We start from the raw sequence: 21,459 nt of genomic DNA, 5'->3' as shown, positions 1-21,459 counted from the left end.
GGGGAGGGTCCTGCTGCCTGAAAGAGTGAAAGAAACGTTTCAGAATTGAAAGCTGTAGGGGAGAGCTAGGATTCGACGTTGAAGAAAAAAGCTTGTGCCCTTGAAGAACAAAGTAAACAAGTTTTGAGAAAGCAGCGGCAAGAAGCAGGATGTGATTATGGAGTCACAGCCCTGCGTGAACAGAGAACACTACCAATCCCTTAACAGAAAAATGTGTGTGATGGTGAGCCCTTACCCTATCAGCATGGAATTGATAGCATGGGGACAGTAGCTGAGACTATAAAGCATAGCCATTTGTTACAATAAAGGTCTTTGGTCAGAGTCCGTGCCTCAAGGCTCCGCTGAAAGCTGTTTCAGACCTCGTGGGTCAACTGTAAACCAGACTGGATTGCTTCAGCCCCTGTGCTGATAACAGCTTGTTGCAAAAAAATTCAAAGTAAACCAACCACCTAATTCTGGCTGTTGCTCACTGGAAAACTACTGTTACAGTAAGCACTGATACTACTGATGATTAGAATGAAATAAAAGAGAAATACAAGCATGTTGCACCTTGCTTAGAACAAATGATATTTTTGAGAGCCCAGGAGGTTTTCTAAAATGCTGATAGTAATCAAAATGCAAGCTATTCATCTGGCTTGACACATTACACATCTCCCAGGTATTTTGTGATGAAAGTGTCAACCGCTTTTACACTTCTTTTTGTCACAGAATTTGTAAGAAAAAGTTATTACAGAAAGAATTGTAATATTCGTACAGTGTGTTGAGCCTAGAAGTGTCAGGAGTAAGCTTTAAAGCTTACCTTAGGAGGACAGGGTTCAATCTCACCTCTCCCACCTCCCAGGCTAATGCAGTTGTCACCAGACTGTCAGGTTACTTCTACTGGTTGTACTTGCTGTCACCCCAGCTGCTAGAAAGAGGATGTCAGCTGGTGGGTAGCGTTATCGGAAGTGGAACTCTCCACAAGCAGAGAGATTCTTCTTTTTCCTCTTGGCATGCTTCTGTATTTCCCATTTAGCTGCTCCATCTACTGGCCTGATTTCAAAAGGACAGACCCTGGCTGCATTTTATAAGGGGCCTGATTTTCTCTGTGTGTATGGGGAGTATTTTGAAAATGTGATAAATATGACTTTGATTTATCCTGGTAACTTGTGCCAACCCAGTATTATTTTTTGACAGGGTAAATGACTCCCTGGAAAATGGAAATTCAATACCTCTAATCTCTCTGGAATTCAGTAAAAGATTTGCTGCAGGGCAATGGAAAAACAAATTTTCTTCTGGATAAAATGGACATTTTTACAAATGCTGAAAATGATGGATATGGGGAGGGGGTGAAGAACTGAAATCAAAGTAACAAATATCAATATTCAAAGGGGTTCTGTGTAGCCGACCACAGGTGATTAGTGAACTCCCTTGAGGACCAAGTGCGGGACTGATTTTGACTAAGATTTTCATTTCTAGTCTTAAAACTAAAAGAGGACCTCAGTCAGAAGTGTGTGTAGTATTTTTGTCAGGCAAGAGGAATGCAAAGGGGAAGAGACGTTAACACAAGAGAAAATGGATATGAAAGCCATTTATAATTCTGGCTAGGCAGTGAGATTATTGCTTTTTTAAAAGGAATAATGACACAATGTGAAGTTCCCCAGTTCAAGAAAGATAAGGAATTACTGGAGAGAGTCCAGTGGAGGGCTACGAGGATGATCAGGGGACTGGAGCATCTCTCCCATAAGGAAAGGCTGAGAGCCCTGAGGCTGTTCAGCCTGGAGTAGAGAATCCTGAGAGGGCATCTCATCAATGCTTATCAACATCTAAAGGGTGGGTAGCAGGAGGATGGGGCCAGACTCTTTTCATTGGTGCCCAGTGACAGGACAAGGGGCAATGGGCATAAACTGGCACACAGTAAATTTCATCTCAACATGAGGAAGAACTTTGCTGTGAGGGTGGCAGAGCACTGGCACAGGCTGCCCAGAGATGCTGTGGATTCTCCTTCTCTGGAGAGATTAAACACCCTGCCTGGGCACAATTCTGTGCAACCTGCTCTGGATGGCCCTACTTTAGCAGGGGGGTTGGTCTGGATGATCTCCAGAGGTCCCTTCCACCTGCCAGTCTGTGATTCTGAACAATGTAGTAAAAAAAACAGAAACATAATCATCATTAAATTCCAGTAGGTCTCTTCCGGTCCTGCATTTTTCTGTCAACAATAAGTTATCACTAATTTCATTCTAATAAGCTATAACCTCCCATTACAATTTACAATAGAAACTACTCCGTCTTTCCTGAAGGTACATTTGAGAGCTGTATGATCCAAAATTCATACCAGATGATATGCTTAGTGGAACTTAGCAGATGGTGACTGAATGCATTTCCACTGGTAAACATCTGAAAGAGATAATTATGGTTTGGTATCACCCTGGAACTACATGTGCAGTCTATTGCTTTCAGTTACAATGTAATTCTGACAGGTGGAATTCTGGAAATTAAGCCATGGACTGTAAGTTTTTCATAAATGATCAAAAAAAAAATTATAAAAGCAGATCTAAAGACTTTAAAGCAAAGTGACTTCTGTTTAAACACATTTCATGGGTTTAACGCTCCATGGAGATTAAGAAAATCTCCCATTTGTTTTGCCATGAATTGACTTAACTTCAGATTGACTGAGCTTTCATAGAAAGGGGAGGCTTAAATTGATTCTACTCCACTCTTGTGAGACCCCACCTGGAGTACTGCGTCCAGCTCTGGAGTCCCCAACGTACGACCTTGGACCTGCTGGAGCGTGTCCAGAGGAGAGCCACGAGGATGATCCAAGGGCTGGAGCACCTCTGCTGTGAGGAGGCGCTGAGAAAGTTGGGGTTGCTCAGCCTGGAGAAAAGAAGGCTCCACGTAGATCTTATTGTGGCCTTCCAGTACCTAAAGGGCCTACAGGAGAGATGGGGAAGGACTTTTTACTAGGGCATGTAGTGATAGGGCGAGGGGGAATGGCTTTAAACTGGAAGAGGGCAGGTTTAGATTAAGCATTAGGAAGAAATTTTTCACGTTGAGGGTGGTAAGGCACTGGAACAGGTTGCCCAGAGAAGTTGTTGAGGCCCCATCCCTGGAGGTGTTTAAGGCCAGGCTGGACGTGGCCTTAGGCAGCCTGGTCTAGTGGGAGGTGTCCCTGCCTATGGCAGGGGGGTTGGAACTCGGTGATCTTCAAGGTCCCTTCCAACCTAAACCATTCTATGATTAGTTGGCTTCTCTAATAATGCTGGAAAATCTAGCACTTCGGAGGGTTTTGGTCGAATACAATTTTTTTCACAAGGACACAGACAACCCACACTAACCTAATGGTGGGCCAGGGCCAAGTCCTGGCTGGGAGGCAGCTGCTGCTCCGGCCGCCCAGTGACTCAGGCTCACATCAATTCTGCCTATGTCTGTGGCAGCTGTTCATCCTAAAATAGCAATCAGTCCCACTCTAGGCAGCACCGGAGGATTGGAGTTTATCAATCAATTGGAAAAACTGTGTGGGTCTGGTACAATGCCAGCGTGGACAAGGTCATGCAAGTTGCCCAGCAGTGCGGCAGGGCCCCGAGCCAGGGAAGGCCAGGGGCCACAGAAACCCGAAGAGCCGCAGCAAGAGCTGAAGGGGGCTGAGCAGGGCCAGGCTCAGGGCTCGAGCTGTGGGAACAGTCCCCGTTGTTATAAGTTAGTCTCACAAAGTGAGGCGAGGAGACGGAGCCAATTAAATTTGAAGGATTTATTAGCAAGCGGCAGCAAGCAAAACAGCACTGGGCGGCCCGGGAGTCTCAATCCGCCAACGGCGCACACCTAGGTTACAAAAGTCTTTGGTTTTATACTCTTCTACTTCCGGTGTAGGCGTTTCTCTTAGTGGTGTACTCTGCGTCTGCGCGGTTTGTTGCTAGGGGGTCGTCCTCTTTCTTCCTTTGCTTTTTGGTGGTCGCAGGGATGAAGGCTCCATGTCTTCCTGAGCCTCCCAAGTCTTATCACAATTTATGATGTTAGCAGGACTTGACTGAGCCTCCCCCTTTCCTTTCCTCCCAAGCCTTTTCACAATTTATGATGTTAGCATAACTCGACCTTGCAGCCTGGCCTTGTTTGCTTAGCAGATGTTGGCTATCTTGCCCCATCCTGCCAAGCAGCTGCCTTTCATGAAACACTGTAACAATGAGAGTTTTTAGGTTTGGTGAACAAACAATACTGAGCTTGTCACAATCCCTGCCAGAACCAGGACACCTGGTCATCCTGTTTCATCTCCTGGTCATCCTGTGATGGCACAGAACCCATGAGCTGTTCCAACAGGCCTCAGCTGTTGTTCCCTCAAAGTGGAATGAAGAGGTTGCACATGGGGCTCCAGCTCCTCCTGCCTTTCCCCCCAGGCTGAGGGCATCGGTGCATGTCTGGCCTCCAGCACCTCAGCTGTGACACCTTTGGGCTGAGAGCACACTTGCAACAAGCAACCTGCTACCAAGCACCCAAGACCTCACTTGGGCAAAGGTTTTGCTTCAGAGCAGAGACATGCTGGAGTGGATGGCAGATGGGCGCCGGCGGAGTGCGGGTCTGCCTGGGCCCGGCAGGGAGAGGGGCCGTCGGCGGGGCCTCCCTCTGCCGCCCAAGTGCCATCGTCCCGCGGGCCCCGCTGGGCCGCAGGAAGGGTGGCGGTGAGGTGTGGTGCGCCAGGCTGGAGACCCCCGTCCGGCTGTGGGAGAGGTGGAGGGTGGTGCAGAGACACCGCTGGCACAGCATGGCCTGGCCATGCAGAGAGGTGTCTCTGAAATGCGGGTGTCTCTCGGCCTGCCTCTCCCTGCTCTTCCTGTATTGGTACCCAACTCATTTCAGCTTATTTCTGAGAAAGGCAAGTGCTTTCCTTGTGTCTGTGGAATGTCAGAGAGCACATTCTCCAGGTGAATTGGCCCTTATGGCTCCTCCGAATTTTTCTGTCACCCTGTGTACAGGCTGGTAACACATCCACCACTAAAATGCAAACTGGGACACAAGTTTTAAGGTAATACCCTCTTGGACAGCTTCGTCTGTCCTCGGTCTCAGACAAAATAGTAAATGGTTGCTGTGGGTGCTGTTGCTATTACCACCATAATGTTCTGGGGTTTTTTTTGTTTGGTTTTTTTTTTAAGCTAAGAGTAGTCACTCATTTTATGCCAGAAAATACCAGGATTGTGGCAAGGCTACAAATTTTATTTTTAATGTACCAGAAGGAACAAGGCATTGAGATTTTGATTTAAGTGGGATTTTTTTTTAATTACCAAATTTTGATTAATTTATGTCTGGTTTTGCTTCAAAATAGTGAATGCCTTAAAGTGTTTGTGACTGAAATCAATGTGACTGAAATCAATGCCAATTGATCAAATTTCAGTCAAGAGCAGTCAGGTGAGCAGGTTGGTAGCTAAGGTTTTCTTCCCTGAAGAGAGAGTGGGTTACGGACAATCTTTTGACTTAGCATCTGCCACTTTTATACAGTCCAGCACTATGTTTACCTGTGATATGAAATTTTGTCAGTGCTTTCTGCCGAAGGGTAAGGTGCCAGTTTTGGAGCAGCAGTCATATTTATCTTTTAAGCAAGTCGTGTAAAGGTTTAATAGTCCAGTCACTTCACCTGCATCTGACAATTGAGGACTATGGTTCTGCTGATTTCCCTTTTGTTTTGAATGCAGAATGCTATATGCATATTTGTGGTGATTGAAAGACACGGACTCTGATATGCAGGATCAAAATCAGATTTATTAAGCAAGCGTGCTCTTTATATACTTTCTTCCAAGGCCAGTAATTTTCTACTTTACTTGTTTACACCATCACATACTCTAAAAGATCAAGTTCCCACCGAAAAGGGAATCTCTCTTCCCTGTGAGCAGCACCTCCTTATCTAGGGAGTAGCTTCACACAACTTCATGGTCTGCCAGAACAGTGCTGCAGCTGCTTATTCCTCCCTATTAGTTCTACCACACTTAACCCTTCTTTTGCCTCAGTCCCCACATGTATTGGCATACAGGTCTTTATGAAAGCTGTTGAATGATTGAATAGACATTGGTTTAGCCTGCATCATTTGGCAATGTATCCAAGCATATGAGCTACATCTGCTGAAGTAGTGTGAACTACTGGTTGCACGTGTTGGAAGAGCTTCTAGAGAAATTGGTAAAATCCTGCCTGAGTTTTGAAGCCCATGATTAAAATAGAGTTGAGGCTGTGCCCAGTCTTTCTTAACTGTGTAACAGATTCATCCTCTTCATGTGTCAGTTTCCTGCACCTTGTTAGTCCTGCTCTGTTGCAGTAAGGAGGCAATTTCACTTATTTCTGTCCTGTCAGTTTTCAGTTGTATCATTCTTGTTGTTTTGTCCTCTTTTGTGGATTGCAGAAATATGTGGGACAGTTCTACATGGGCCAATGCCATGGAAAGGGGATTTGCTACTGGCCTGATGATTCTAAATTCACAGGAGCTCTTTATCTTGGCCATGTAGAAGGCTATGGGACCCTGGAATGGAAGAATGGCAGAAAATTTCAGGTAACTGGAAAAATGGTGTTCTAATACTGTGATTTCTTTGCCTTTCAAAGTCAGCATAAGTACAGGAAAATTTGAGTGTGGGTTTTTTTTTCAAGCAGCTCCCTTAGTGTTTTGGTACTTTAGAGCAAAATTGTCATGCTTTGAATTCCAGTGAGTTAGGGCGCTGTTTTCAACAACTTAGCTTCTGCTGTACTTTTGCATGGGGAAATATTGAAGGAGATGATCATAGAATCATACAATCATTTAGGTTGGAAAAGACCCTTAAGATCATTGTGCCCAAGTATAAACCTAGCTCTGCCAAAACCACCGCTAAACCATGTCCCTCTGCACCACATCTACATGTCTTTTAAATACCTCCAGGGATGGCAATTCCACCACTTCCCTGGGCAGCCTGTTCCAATGTTTGATAACCCTTTCGGTGAAGAAATTTTTCCTAATATGCAATCTAAACCTTCCCTGGTGTAAGGGTGAGGAACTTGGGGGTGTTGGTTGACAGCAACAGAATATGAGCCAACAGTGTGCCCAGGTGGACTAGAAGGCCAATAGCATCCTGGCTTGTATCAGGAGTAGTGTGGCGAGCAGGACTAGGGCAGTGATCGTCCCCTCCTCCCCTTGGTGAGGCTGCACCTTGAGCACTGCGTTCAGTTTTGGGCCCCTCAGCACAAGAAAGACATTGAGGTGTTGGACTATGTCCAGAGAAGGGCAATGAAGCTGGTGAGGGGTCTGGAGCACAAGTCCTATGAGGAGTGGCTGAGGGAACTGGGATTGTTTAGCCTGGAGAAAAGGAAGCTGAGGGGAGGCCTTATCGCCTTCTAAAACTACCTGAAAGGAGGGTGTAGCGAGGGGAGGTTGAACTCTTCTCACTAGTAAAAAGTGGTAGAACAAGAGGAAATGGCCTTGAGTTGCTCCAGGGGAGGTTTAGATTGGATGTTAGGAAAAAAATTCTTCACTGAAAGGGTTGTCAAACATTGGAACAGGCTGCCCAGGGAGGTGGTGGAGTCGGCATACCTGGAGGTATTTAAAAGACACGTAGCCATGGTGCTGAGGGACCTGGTTTAGTGGTGGTTTTGGCAGTGTTAGGTTGACGGTCGAACTCAGTGATCTTGAAGATCCCTTCCAACTTAGACAATTCTGATTGTATGATTCTAGGTTGATAATATGGCACTAATTATGGATTTAGGAGAACTTTAATTTGAGTATATGATGTATAATCTAAAGCTCAGGGTGGAAATAGGGAAGCTTCAGATCATAACCATACTCAGAATTTTATTTTTGCCAGTGGTAGCTTTTTTCTCCCGCTCCTTTATCTTTGTATCTAAACAGCTCAATGTGAAATTGCTAATTTTTGCTCCAAATAGCTGTTTTGAGGTTGTGATAGCTTAGTGTGAACCTGTCTGCAACCATATGGGTGATCCAGACATGCATGAATATGCTTAAATTGGTAATCTTCATGCCTTACCTACTGTATTGTCATGGCCAAACTAGGATACCCTTATAGGAAGACTAAAACTCCTGTCCTACAGCGCTTTATTTGCTACTGAGACTCATCTGTTGGCATGTCTTGTGGTGCATGCAAGGCTATAGATACCCTAAATTTAGTTACCATTGTAAGAAAAGAAGTAACTGTCATTTCCAGATTCTGTGTCTGTGCAGATGTGTGGCAGATGTGGTTGTTTTGATTAGGTAGGAAAAGCTAACCAAAAATCTGTCTTAGCCTGCAAGGGAGCAGCCTGGCTAATAAATCTAAAATTGGTCACAGAACAAAATGAAAAGGAAATCTTGCTCTGGCCCTAAAACCATCAGGAAGTTTCATCTAAACATTACATCCCACTGTAGTTAGATTTAGGGTCTTCCACTGTTCTTGTGCTGGAAGATTTGTGCTTGCTGTTAAATGGACCAAAGTGAATGGAAAGGCTTTGCAGTTCAGATTGGCCTCAGCAGTTATTGCTCTGTCCATAGGAAGTGGACCAGTAAGGCCAGAACCAGCCAGATTAGTTTAAATAGAAAGCAGACTTTAACTGTACAACTTGTTTGTTTTCTGACTGATACTAATGAGTTTACTTGTTTCTTAAGGGGCTGTACAAATCTGATGAGCGATTTGGACCAGGGACTGAGAGCTATCCAGATGGCTGTCAGGATGTTGGTTTGTGGCTCAGGAATCATCTAATTAAACTGTGTACTGAAGCACCTGGTTATTTTTCTCTTTTGGATTATCCAGCACACTACAGATACATTGATGACAATTCTTGAAAGAAGTGTATTTCAGTTGAGGAAGACCCATTTCTCCGTAGCTATAAACATCTCCCTTTTGATGATAAGGATATTTTTCCTGAAGGAGTCTTTGCGTATTCTCATAACACAGATCATTTTACTTTGACATGCTCCTTCCTGGAAGAATGTGATGCTTGATATTTTCAGAGCACCCCAAAGCTGCCTGAGGAAGACCCTTGGCCTGTTACAAATGTAACCCCTCTACTTGTTAGAATGCATATGCATGTTTATAAGCACAGGTAACTGTTGATGTTTTGTTTATTAAGTATGGATTTTTAGAAATTATTGTCCACAACTGTTCACTATTTTCAAATTTACATTGTAGGATAAAAGCTGTACTCGGGGTTGTTTTTTATGGCCTTGAGATTGCAAGTTGCCAACGAGGACCGGCAGAAGATGAAAAAAAAAACATATTCATCTCTGAATTCACAAATTTTATTCTTTTAAGTTAAACATCAGTTTTATCCTGGTTACTTCTATAAAAATTGTCTCATTACTCATTAGCATGTCAGAGTTCCTGGAAGTCCAGTTTTGAAAGGAATTAGGAGGCAAGGGCTGTAGAGGCCTATTCTGACCTTCCCTGTTCCAAGAGTGTAGTATCTTGTGCAGAGGTAGAAATACAGAGAAGCATAGTGCCAGATTTTTGAAAGCTCTGAAGATCTGGCCAATGGTACCTTTTTGTGGTTGTCTTGACTCTCATTCTCCTTCAAGGCTATACAAAACATGCTGCAGCAAGTCTACAGCCAGTAGAACTGCCAACTGCATGTCAGTTTTTATGTAGCTTGGTACTTGTACACAGAGATGCTCTTTGGGCCCACAGAGTATTTCCTTATTTGTTTTTTTGATAGGAACACAAGCTACATATACATATTTGATAGTCCTAGTTAAAGCAGATGATGGAAATTAAATCCTAAACAGATGTCACAAGTGTGCATGATAAATTGTTTCATAGAAACACATGGTAGTTAGATTTTGTTTTCTTTTTTTAGTAGATGTTTGATGGTTGGATATTTTTCAACTTCTCTAGCTAAAATCTATATGTTGCTGCCAGCAACCCATACACTGGTTGGCCTTTCTGCCATTAATGTCAGCAAGCTTACGCTATCTGAAATAGATCTTAAAAGGGTAGCTGGCCTTATTTTCCCATCTTGCTCACCAACATGTTTTGTTCTTGATGTGTTTTTTCTTTAATTGCCATAGTAGTCCAAGAATACCTAGCTGTTTAAATGTGCTGTACTTTTTTCTTCTTTTCTAGGCACTGTCAAGGGGAGTTCACGTCAGATGTCAACCTCATTCTCAGTGGAGCCCGCAGTGCTTATGGGCCTCCAGGCCCCAGGGAACTTGCCTCAGAGCAGCTAATTCAGAAGGCAGCAAGAGGAGATTATGATGGGGTCTATGCAATTCTGAGGAATGGGCTTGCTCATCCAGACATAGCCGACAAGCACGGATACACAGCACTTGCTGCTGCTGCTGTAAGACTCTAAGCGTAACTCTTCACCACATGATGAGAAAATTTGTGGTATGGTAGGCTGGGTTAAATTTTTCTCTTGTTTCATTACATAGTGTGAAAGGAATGTTTAGTAAACAGGAAAAACAGAAAAGTGGTGTGGCATGAGTAGTGTCCGTAATGACTGGTATCATGCCAAACTCCACAGTAAACAAATAACCTAAAAGAAGCCCTTCAGTAAATACTAGAGTTGATTTCAAATGTCAGGTTTGATTTCAGGTTATGATTATGCAGTGGACTAGATCTACGTTCTTGGATGTGACTGTACCTGTATTATTTTTTCTCCTAGTTGAAAACAGATTCAGACATAGTTGTTTTCTTTTTGCTGAAAAGCCGTGGTGGCTAGAAACTGTGCATGCATAACGTCAGTTTCTATAGGAGGGGCATGAAATCCTGCCCCCCCTGCCTTTTTCTTCATGCCCTTTTCAGCTACCTTAATACCTGGCATTCATTGTAAATGACTATCAAAATCTAGATAATAATTTAGAACACTGTACTTCTCCTGTAGCTGTCTCAGGCACTTTTAGTCTCTTTCTGTGTGTGAATCCTCACTGAATTCCTGTGAAATCCCACAGTTGAAAATTAGCTGAAAAGTGCATGTTCTGAACCCTGTAAGTCACGGTTCAGTATTGTATTTCTATTTTGTGGGAAATAAAAATGTGAATTAGCTATACAGTGTAGAACATCGCTACTTTAAAACTGTTTTGTCATTCTTTCTTTGTCAGAAGCTAAAAGTGTGTACGTATATATGCAAGTATGGTTGTTTCCCTTCTACAGGTTCATTCCCACAATGATGTTGTCAATCTTCTTCTTGATAGTGGAGCTGATGTGAGTAAGTGTAGTGATGAAGGATTATCTGCTCTCTCCATGTGCTCTCTTTTATCCAGAAGAATCATTTAAGGGTAATATTGCTGAGAGGAGTTTGCACAGTTGCAAGGTTGGTTTACTTCTAATCTAAAATGACAGAATCAGAATGTATTATTTCCTCAAGCTGCAAGCTTTCTTTTTAAATTTACTGTGTGTACTCCTAGGAAAAAGTCATGAATTTTGTGCATTTTATGCATTCTGAGGATGCAGAATAAACTCTACTCTCACTGCTAACTCCTGTCTTGAAGGACCAAGCTCCAGTGCAGTTACAAGCTTGCTCTGCAGATGAAGTAAGATGCTGTATCAATAGCAGAGATGTGAAGCTGTGTTTGTGATGTGTTTAACACAATGAAGATGCAGTGGGGCAGTTGATAGGAATTATAAAAGCATAAGTAGACAAATTTGATGTAGGTGATTCTCCTGGTACTATCATATCCTACTGGCATCATGGAGGTGGCTAGTAAAAAGCAATTGTACTGTCAGAAGTGTGCTGATCCTCGGGGAGTGCTTACAAAGGAAGAGTCGTATCCCTGGAAGAGAAACACCTGCTCTGGACTTCCTATGTAGGAACATGCTATATATTTCGTCAGAGTGCAAACCTGGGAATGGGAAAGAAAATGAAAGTAAGGGTGTCAGGAATCACCAGCCAGGATAAAAAAAACAGATAAAAAGGGGGTCTTGTCAGGAACTGTGGTCTTTGAAATGTTTCAGTGGAGTCCAGAAATGGAAGGGTGCTGCTGAGACTTTCACATGAAGCTAGACAGGTAGTGGCCCATGCCTTGAGGAATCTTCTTGGAAGTTAACTACCAATTAATCCTTGATTGCTCTGAAGTTGCTGTTCCAGTTCCAAGAGTATGTTCAAGTGGTGGCCCTTGCTAAAGTTGCAAGACTTCTATGGGAAAAGGAGAAGGGGATTGAGAGATAGCAGCTGCTCAAAACTGAACAGAAATGTGGAGCTATTACCTCTCATTTTGGAGGTAATATGTGGTAATTAGGAATAGGGAGGGGATCCTTCTGTGTTGGTTTGTGTCTATCACAGTCTGAGATTCTGCAAGGTAAAGGTACATTGCTTTCACTTTTCCTCTGAGTTGTACATTCATTCAGGTTTGGAAACATCAGCCTTGTAGGTCCTAGTTTCAGATTCCCATGCAAACTAATGCTGGTTGAAAGTCTTTAAGTGTCTTGTTTTATTTCAGCAATTTTTTTTCTTTTAAGCTAGGTGATGTATACTGGAAAAAACTTTTAACTCTTCTAAACATACCTTAGACACTATGGCAACTGAACAAGAAAAATATTGCATTATTTTAAGAGATTTTTTTTAAAAAAACTTAGTTGCAAATGACTTCTAAATTATTTCCCTAACAGTTGTTAACAAAATTCCATTATCATTGTATGCTGTACTGTGTTATACTGTTCTGATGTGTTAATATGCTGAGTCATGCATTGGAAGATTTTTTTTTTAATTTTTGAAACCTTTTTCTTTCTTTAAATCTTTAAGTGGAGTGAACAATCAGAATCCTCAGAAACAGTCAATGTGGCTGAAGACATTATCTCAGAGTAAGTCTCATGCACTATAAAGGGGAGACCAACTCTCATAAACCCTTTTGTATAAAGAAGGTAACAGTATTTCACATATTTCACAGAAGTATGCATCCATTGCAAGGAAGGATATTTTTTGTTTGTTTAACTGGGTAAATCTTGTTTTCATGACAGTAGAAGCCACTCATTGTTTATACACTGTAATGTAACTCGTGTCAGCAGTGGGCAAAGATTGCAGTTGAAAAGGGTAGTTCCAGCAAAGGACGTCATGCTTGAACAAGACAAGACTTCTTTTCAGAAGTATGCAATGGACACTTACAGTGTATTGTACATGTGAGGAATGAGAATGTGTTCATTTCATTTCTTGAAATCCTGACTACATATGAACTTGCTAGTTGTTTTCTGCAATTGTCTGTTCAGCAGTGTCAGCCCTTTGTGGATCTTTGAAAGGGCCACATTTTGGTTTTTGCTTTGCTTACAGAGCAGTCACAAAATTTTTTATGTTGTGTTTTATGGCAGCGTAGGTGATTTTGATATCTTAAAACTCCCAAATTGAAAATTCCTGGTTGGCCTTCTGGCCTTTATCCCTTACATTTTACTTTTGCAGCACATCCTCCCATCTCCCATGATTCTTGTTGTCTGAAATATTGTGCATATTGCATGTTGTTCATTGGAATATGAAGATCCATTGTGCATAGGGCTTGTGGGTAAAGCTGAGTTAATACCATGCCTGAAAAGATGGAGCATCCGCTGAGAACACTTTGTGATGGAGTTTCTGGGTGGTTTCCAAGTGCTGTTTGCCTTTTTTTTTTTTTCCTTTTTTTTTTTTTTGGTGGTGTCAGACTTTTTTGGTGGGGGGCATGTGGATAGTTTGCATCCATGGAAATGTAGGTGGCACCTGAAATATATTGTCCTAGTCTAGCATAGCTCCTGTTCCAGCTTTTGTTTAAGGGAAGCACTGTACCTTTTTTTTCTTGGGATGGACGAATGAGGTATGAAGGAGGGAAGAACCTTCCAAGGAGTCTTTGATGGCAGGAAGGAGGAGTCTGTTTATTTCATTAAACAAGTCTAAGACTAAATGTTTGCAAGTCAGATGTGAGTGACTGGTGGAGATGCAGAGAACCTTGCCTAGCTTTGCCTATCTGTTCCCATGCAAGGGCTTTTCATGACCATGGGGACTGCTTTTGCATGCTAATCCTTTAGAGGACTGAGATACACTGGTAGTGCTGTACCCTCTTCAGGCCATAATGTTGTTGCCTGGGTGGTGTAGAGCAGCTGTGATGCGGCGCTAAAGACTGCCATGTCTTCCCTCTGCTAAGTGACAGTTTTCATGTCTATTACCTGGGAGTCATTTTAGTCCACTAGCTTTTAGAGTTTTCTTGGAAGGTGCTAATACATTATTCTGGTATTTTCCATGTCAATTCTAGACGACAGAAGAGATGGGAAACAATCCAACTGCTGCTTCGTCGAGGTGCAGATCCCAATGCATCCTGGGTCCCACCACACCTTCTGTTCTTTGCTGTTAAAGCTGCAGATGCAGAAGCAGTGAAACTTCGCTTAGAAAGGGGAGCCAGGACTGATGTGCAGCTTCCATCCAAGGTTTTACTGGATTATAATTCATAATGTGGGATTCTAGATGTGTATTGAAGCTTCAGTGCCCTACTGTAAAATATCCTGCATGTCAGAGTCAACTTTAGAATGGCCAGAAAGCTGTTTAAAGCTATTATCCTGTTCAAAGATAATTTTTTTTAATAGAAAGAACTCAAAGCTTCTTGCTCTCCAAGTATTTTTTTTTTCTCATTATGTTTCCTGGTTGCCAAGCTTGTGAGTGACTGGGGAATACCTGTGAAGCTGCTCCTCAAGTTGGTAATAGCTGTTGTGATTTTTAGTAGGCTTAGTGTTGAGACCTTCAGTGTTCCACAGTCCTGTAACTCTAGGCACTAGGTTTGTGGTGTGAGAAACAGCACGTGGGAAGAGTGAGCTTGGGTTATTCTTTGAAAAAATATTTAGTGCTGTTGAAGTGCTGCTTGTGATATACAGCAGTCTTAATGTTGTTTGTTTTTTCAGTTAGGGGGATTAACTCCTCTCCACATAGCTGCCTCAATTCCTGGGGAGAAAGGCGTCCAGATAACACAATACCTTCTGCATTCTGCCCTGGATATTAATGCAAGGGCGGAAGATGGAAATGAGATATATGGTCCAGACAAGGTATGTTGCTTTTTGAGCTCATCTTATTTCAGCTGTTGAAATTCAGATTGCACAGGACCTAAGCAGGGAATTGAGATTCCTGCCTGCTTGATTTCACAGTGAAATCTTCCCTGAAAGAACTTTAAAAAAAAAAAAAAAAAAAAAAAAAAGAAGAAAAAAACACTTGAGGTCTACAGTACAGTGTTGCAGTAAACATATCCTTCTGGTTTTGGTGCCCCAGAATTTTTCTTATATATGGCAGAGTTTAAAAGTTTCTTGTGTGTAGTCCAGTACAAAAGCCTTAAGATACGACTACAGAAACAGACATGTCTGTGATGGGACTTGCTTTTTTCATCTCCATGGGACTGGCCTAATAGTTCTTTTCTTTCCTTATTTCTCTTTTCCTTGAACCCAGGCTGTGTCTGCTAGATCCCTGCAGCACTCTCTGAGCCTTCAGGTTACAGAAGGCCAGCCTAGCACTACACTTTTTGGGTAGTATAACACTTTTTAGTTAGAGTTGCCATTTTTGATGATAATTCTCTATTGCTGATGGAGCTATACCAGCAATATGAGCTTTTTCTGGCATTTGTTACCTGAGAAATTAAGTTGTAGTCACAGAACAGCTGAAAGATTGGAAGGAACCTCTGAGGATTGTGTAGTTCAATACCCCTGCTCAAAGCAGGATCAGTTATAGCAGGTTGCTCAGAATCTAGTCCAATTGGTTTTCGAGTGTAGACCCCACAGCTTCTCTGGGTAACCTGTTCAGTGGCAACACTTTTCCTAATGCAGCCCAGGATGCTGTTGACCTTCTTTGCTGCAGGGACGCACTGCAGGCTCATTTTCAACTTTTCCACCAAGACTTCCAGATCCTGTTCTAAAAGGTTTTTTCTATCTGGTCAGCCCCCAGTGTGTGGAGTTGTTATGCCTGGAGTTGTTCCTCCCCAGGTGCAGGGAAGGAATACAACAATTTCCTTTTGTTTAATAAGATTCCTCTTTGCCCAATTCTCCAGCCTGTCCAGGTCCCTCTAAAAATCAGCATAACTGTGTGATACATAAAACTACTCTTCCCAGTTTTGTATCATCTGTGTACTTGCTGAAGGTGCACTCTGTCCCAGCACTGAGGTCATTAAGGAAGATGTTAAATACTGTCCAATTATCTAATCCATACTTCTTCAGCTTGTCTATGAGGGTGTTATGGGAGACAGTGCTGAACACCTTGCTAAAGTCAAGGTAAACAACATTCACTGCTTTCCCATCTTTCACCAAGCTGGTCGTCTTATTGTAGAAGGCTATCATGTTTGTCAGGCATGATTTCTGCTTTGTAAATACATGTTGACTGCTTCCAGTCACCTGCTTATCTATAGTATGTCTGGAGATGGCTTCTCAGAAGATTTTCCATCATAGGCCGAGGTGAAGGTGACCAGCTTGTAGTTCCCTGGTTCTTCCTTCCATTTTGCCAGAAATGCAAAGAAATTCCTCAGAAACCTCCCCTGCTCTCCCTGAGCATTCAGAGGTAACCAGAGTGGCTTTGCAATGACGTTGGCCAGCTCCCTGCCATACCATTAGGTCCCAGTCACTTAAAAAAGGAGTTGGTTTATGTAACTAGACTGATAAAATTTATCTTGTCATGACAAGGACTAAGGTGAACATCTGCAGGACAGGGAGGTTTAGATGGCTTTGTTAGTTTGTATTTTAGTACTTTGTCCTTAACTAGTAAACAGGACAACTTAATGCATATTTATCAACAGTACTTAGATACAGAATGTGCAGACACAGTGTTGGCAAGATTTACTTTCTCAAATATCACTTTTGTTTTTATATTGATCTGGTGACCTTAAATGAATGACACGTGCTTGACTCAAGGCAGGCCTTTTGTGCCTGAAAGCTTGATTCTGCCCTCCTACTCCCTACACTGTATCGTTTGCCTCAGTAGAAGTTATTAACATCTATTTCTCAAATTTGCCTTCTCTAGACTTCTCCAGTGGTTTTAATAAAATTCTTAGTGTGCAGTGCAAAAGCGGTCTAGGAGATGAGACCTGAATGTAGACAAGAAAGTAGAAAAAGGGTGGCTGTTGTTTTTGTGGGGCTGAACAAGTCTTGTCCATGATTGAGACCCAGACCAATGGGTAACCGGGCAGGTTTGTTTTCTGTTAACTTAACTTTAAGGTATGTTGTAAATGTGCGCATCATTTCACTTAGATTGCTCCGCGTCAAGTCAGAGAAGCCAGTTTGACAGGTGGTGTCAGTTCGCAACTGAAAAATGAAGCAGGACCACCACAAGAGTACTTGTCCTCTTATAATGGTCCTGTCCCTGAAGAAGGTGGAAGGAGTGCATTGCATATTTCATGCAAAAGAGAGGATAACAGTGAGGTAAGATCATAGCATCTGAGGCTCTGCTCATAGGGAGCAGTTCTAAGCTAGTCTCAAATTACATAACTTGGCAGTGAAGACATTTCATCCTTCTGTAAGAAGCTGGTTGAATACCAGGAATAAACTACTTTTCTACTGAATTATTAGTGTTGTACTGATCAAAAGTCTATTAGCACTTGAGGAAAAAACATTTCTTAAATCTTTGGAATTCTGTTTGATGAGAGCAATTCCTTTAGTCCAGTTTCCACTGGTTAATTTGCTGTTAACTTAATCATCCACAAGGCTAATTTGAAATTGGACAGTCTTAGTTTTGGTGTGTAGTAGCCCCTCTGGATTTGATTTTGTACTACAGTACATTCTTCTAGCAGATTTGGGATGCATACAGTTGGAGAAAGGTATTTGAGAGAGGAGACCTACTTCTTCAGAAGCAAACCTACACATTCCTTCTGCTGGCAGGATTAATGAGATTTGATAACCTGGTTGTGAAGAGATTTCATGTATAGCAACACTGTGCTTGGGGTTCTCTGTCATGAGAAAGTGGATGTGTATTTTTACCATAACATCATAGTTTAGGTGAAAGGTGAAAGTGGATGTGTATTTTTACCATAACATCATAGTTTAGGTGAAAGGTTTGAATGTGGTTTATGCTGCTCACTTTATTAACTATACTATTATTAAATTTAATATTAAAAAGTTAACTTTATTATTATTATCTAATTCTACCTTTTTCCACTGCACTTGCCTGCAAAGCATGCCAGAGATGTTATCTGCCTCCTTTTAACGCATCAGGCAAATCCAAACACATTGTGGAGTGGCCATTCACCACTTTCCTTAGCAATTGCCAGTGGGAATGACTTGGTGAGCATCTTTAAATTCTTTCTTTTTTTGGGTGTACTTCTGTACATTGATGTCTGCCTTCTCTGACGACAGCCAAAATACATAATGAGTGGTGCTTGCAATCATACATTTTCAGTGAAAATAATAGTTTTTACTCTTCTTTCAAACCTGTGGATGTCTCATGAATCAAACTAGGGGAGTCCTAAAGGCCTCCAGTATGAGGTAGCCAGAAATATTTGGGTAGGACTCAGCAGGGACTAGCATTTGGAGGACTGTGTTCATTTTATGAATCACAAGAACATTCAGTTCTCTTACAGGCTGCCTCCATGCCCAGAGCAACCCAACCAAACACTAAAGTACTTACTTCTGTGTGTGAGACAAAAGTGTAGCCATGATCGGTCTTAGAAAGGATTTGGTTATAATGAGGCTTAGCACTCCGCAGATGAGGGTTATAGTTTACACACTACAAATCAGGGTGTGAAGTTAGCCCGTCTTCCCGAGCAGGGAATGGAGTCTCCTCTGCCCACACTGGGCCCATAAAAGCAGGTCCACAGCAGTCAGCACAGTGCAGGGGAAGATACACAGCCAAAGCTGGTGAGGAAGCAGGTATGTCTGCAGTGCTCTACCTCTCTTTGAATAGATCTCGGTGTGTCCAGGCTCCTCGCTCATCTTCTCTGTGGAAAGTAAGGCAAGAGAATGATGGGGTGAGAGTGGCACCCTGGCTCCCCACGGAGCTCAGCTGTGGTGCAGCCAGCACACAAAGCCATGGCAGGAACAATTGTAAGGGGGTAAGTGTGACTGACTGTATGTAGCCTAGCAGTTCAGGTAAGCTGAAAGAGGCAGGGTTGGAGTGTGATTTCTGCTTCCCTGTTTACTTTTCTCCAGTACAAAAGCACACAAATCCAGAGAAATCTTGGAAACATAGCCATGAGCAAAGCTAGGGGGAGACCCTTTTCAGTATTTTTGATGAAAACAGCATTCTACCTTTTGTTTTGTTACTACAAAAGTTATACTTTACATAGGATAAATGGTAGAGCATAATAGAAAATATTTGTTGTATGTTGTTATTTGTTAAGTATACTACTTTCACTGGAAGGGTATCAAATACCTATAAAAATAAAACTGGATGCAATATAATATAATATGGAGCTAGAGTGTGGACTATGGAAGAGGTTATAATAGAAGTGGCTACAACTGCATACAACATAAACAGATTCTGTATGAAGTGTTTGAACCTGAACCTTTTTTCTTACACTGTCCTCATAATTTTTAAGACAGTTTTGGTATTTTTCTGGGCAAAAGTGTTTACTTGCAACACAAAAATTTTAAATTCATGATTTTGAATGAAATAGGAAGTCCCATATCCAACAACTTCTGCTGCTTCTCCCACCTTCTCAGAGGCTAACATATGATGAAGTAATGATCTAATAGGCTATAAGTGATCCTTATCTTTGTGGTAGAGCATTTTTTTTTTTTTTAAACACACTATGAATCAGACCAGGTGATTTTTAAAGCTAGCCTCTCATGTCTTTGATACTGTTTTTTGGTAAAGTATTCCATGGTGACATTATGATTCACACTAATGGAAGTGAAAACTACTGTCCAGTGGACTTTTAAATTTTTGTGTGCTACTGAAGCTATGACAAATACTAGCAGGTACTCCAAGTGTGCTGTGGTAAATACTGTAGAGCTTTAGGTTCTTGACTGGTCTGCCTAGGGTCTCACCTTCCTGCTGTAGAACTGTCAATAAAGGCTTCTCCAGTCACTAATTTGTCACATTTGCATATGCACATTTCCAGGCAGTGGGTGAACTCCTCAAACATGGGGCTGACCCAAATCTGCCATTAAGCGGAGCCGTAAGAAGTGCCCTCTGTGCAGTATGCTCTGTCAGTACAGCATATGAACAGCAGAGAACAACAGCACAGAGGATTGCTTTGTTAAGATAACATCTGTGTGTTTGTTGTTTTTATTAAACTTCAGAAAAACAGTGATTTTTGTCAGGTACATCGAATCCCCTTTCTCTTTAATGGGTAAACTTTTTTTTCCCCCCAGAACAATTAATTTGTTTCTGTTGTGAGGAGCAGGGGTTTTGTATGGAAATTTATTTTCATGTTTGAGTAACAAGGATGATAACCTTGTGTAGAATAGAAAAAACAGTCAAATGGGATGGCTGTAATGCTCACAGCCCTGTCAAATCTGTCTGTTACCTTGTTTATAAACACAACCAGCACCCACATGAAGAGAGACACCTTGTGTGTGGTTGTTACTGTGAAGTGGTCGATACCACTTGTGATGAGTGCACTTTCTCATCTATGATGAAGGTAATGGCAGTGTTTTGTCTTGTGAAAACTGGAGTTTTTCTCCTCATCCCTTGACCTTACTTTGTTTTATGGCAAAGCCAGCTTTCAGAAGGATTTGAACAATTTTATTGCCTTTCTCAAAAACTTCTTCTGCTGTGTCACCCCATACGATGATGTCATCGATATAGTGCAGATGTTCCGGAGCTTCACCCCGTTCCAGTGTGGTCTGGATCAGTCCATGGCAAATGGTGGGGCTGTGTTTCCACCCCTGGGGCAGTCGATTCCAGGTGTATTGGATGCCCCTCCAAGTGAAAGCAAACTGTGGCCTGCACTCTGCTGCCAAAGGGATTGAGAAGAATGCATTGGCGATATCAATTGTTGCATACCACTTGGCTGCCTTCGACTCCAATTCATATTGAAGCTCTAGCATGTCCGGCACAGCAGCGCTCAGCGGTGGCGTGACTTCATTCAGGCCACGATAATCCACTGTTAGTCTCCATTCTCCATTAGATTTTCACACTGGCCATATGGGACTATTAAAGTGTGAACGAGTCTTGCTGATCACTCCTTGAGTCTCTAATTGACGAATCAGCTGATGGATGGGAATCACAGAATCTCGGTTAGTGCAACACTGCCGTCGATGCACCGTTGTGGTAGCAATCGGCACCTGTTGTTCTTTGACCCTTAACAACCCTACCACAGAAGGGTCCTCCGAGAGACCAGGCAAGGTGGATAACTGTTCAATTTCTTCTGTCTCCAAGGCAGCTATGCCAAAAGCCCACCGGTACCCTTTTGGGTCCTTGAAGTATCCTCTCCTGAGATAGTCTATACCAAGGATGCATGGAGCCTCTGGGCCAGTCACAATGGGATGCTTTTGCCACTCATTCCCAGTTAAGCTTACTCCAGCTTCCAGTACAGTCAACTCTTGGGATCCCCCTGTTACTCCAGAAATACAAATGGGTTCTGCCCCTCTGTAATTTGATGGTATTAAGGTACATTGTGCACCAGTGTCCACTAGAGCCTTATACTCCTGTGGCTCAGATGTGCCAGGCCATCGAATCCACACAGTCCAATAA

At 42.4% G+C, this 21,459-nt stretch overlaps 1 protein-coding gene across 1 annotated transcript; it reads left to right on the top strand.

Annotated features, from left to right (window-relative positions):
• Positions 1-4,528: 4,528 nt before the first annotated feature.
• ANKMY1 (ankyrin repeat and MYND domain containing 1) lies at positions 4,529-20,029 on the top strand. Its single transcript, XM_009890288.1, is given in 15 exon segments — positions 4,529-4,657; positions 6,359-6,505; positions 8,579-8,722; positions 8,825-8,908; positions 9,488-9,522; positions 10,032-10,248; positions 11,061-11,155; positions 11,157-11,220; positions 12,649-12,707; positions 14,117-14,288; positions 14,757-14,897; positions 16,762-16,790; positions 17,123-17,246; positions 17,997-18,104; positions 19,883-20,029. Coding segments are annotated over 15 exon segments (1,695 nt in total).
• Positions 20,030-21,459: the final 1,430 nt, after the last annotated feature.

This window comes from Charadrius vociferus, unplaced genomic scaffold, assembly GCF_000708025.1.
Source record: "Charadrius vociferus isolate BGI_N301 unplaced genomic scaffold, ASM70802v2 scaffold398, whole genome shotgun sequence".
Lineage (NCBI taxonomy): Eukaryota > Metazoa > Chordata > Aves > Charadriiformes > Charadriidae > Charadrius > Charadrius vociferus.
This window is presented reverse-complemented; position numbering and strand designations above follow the sequence as displayed.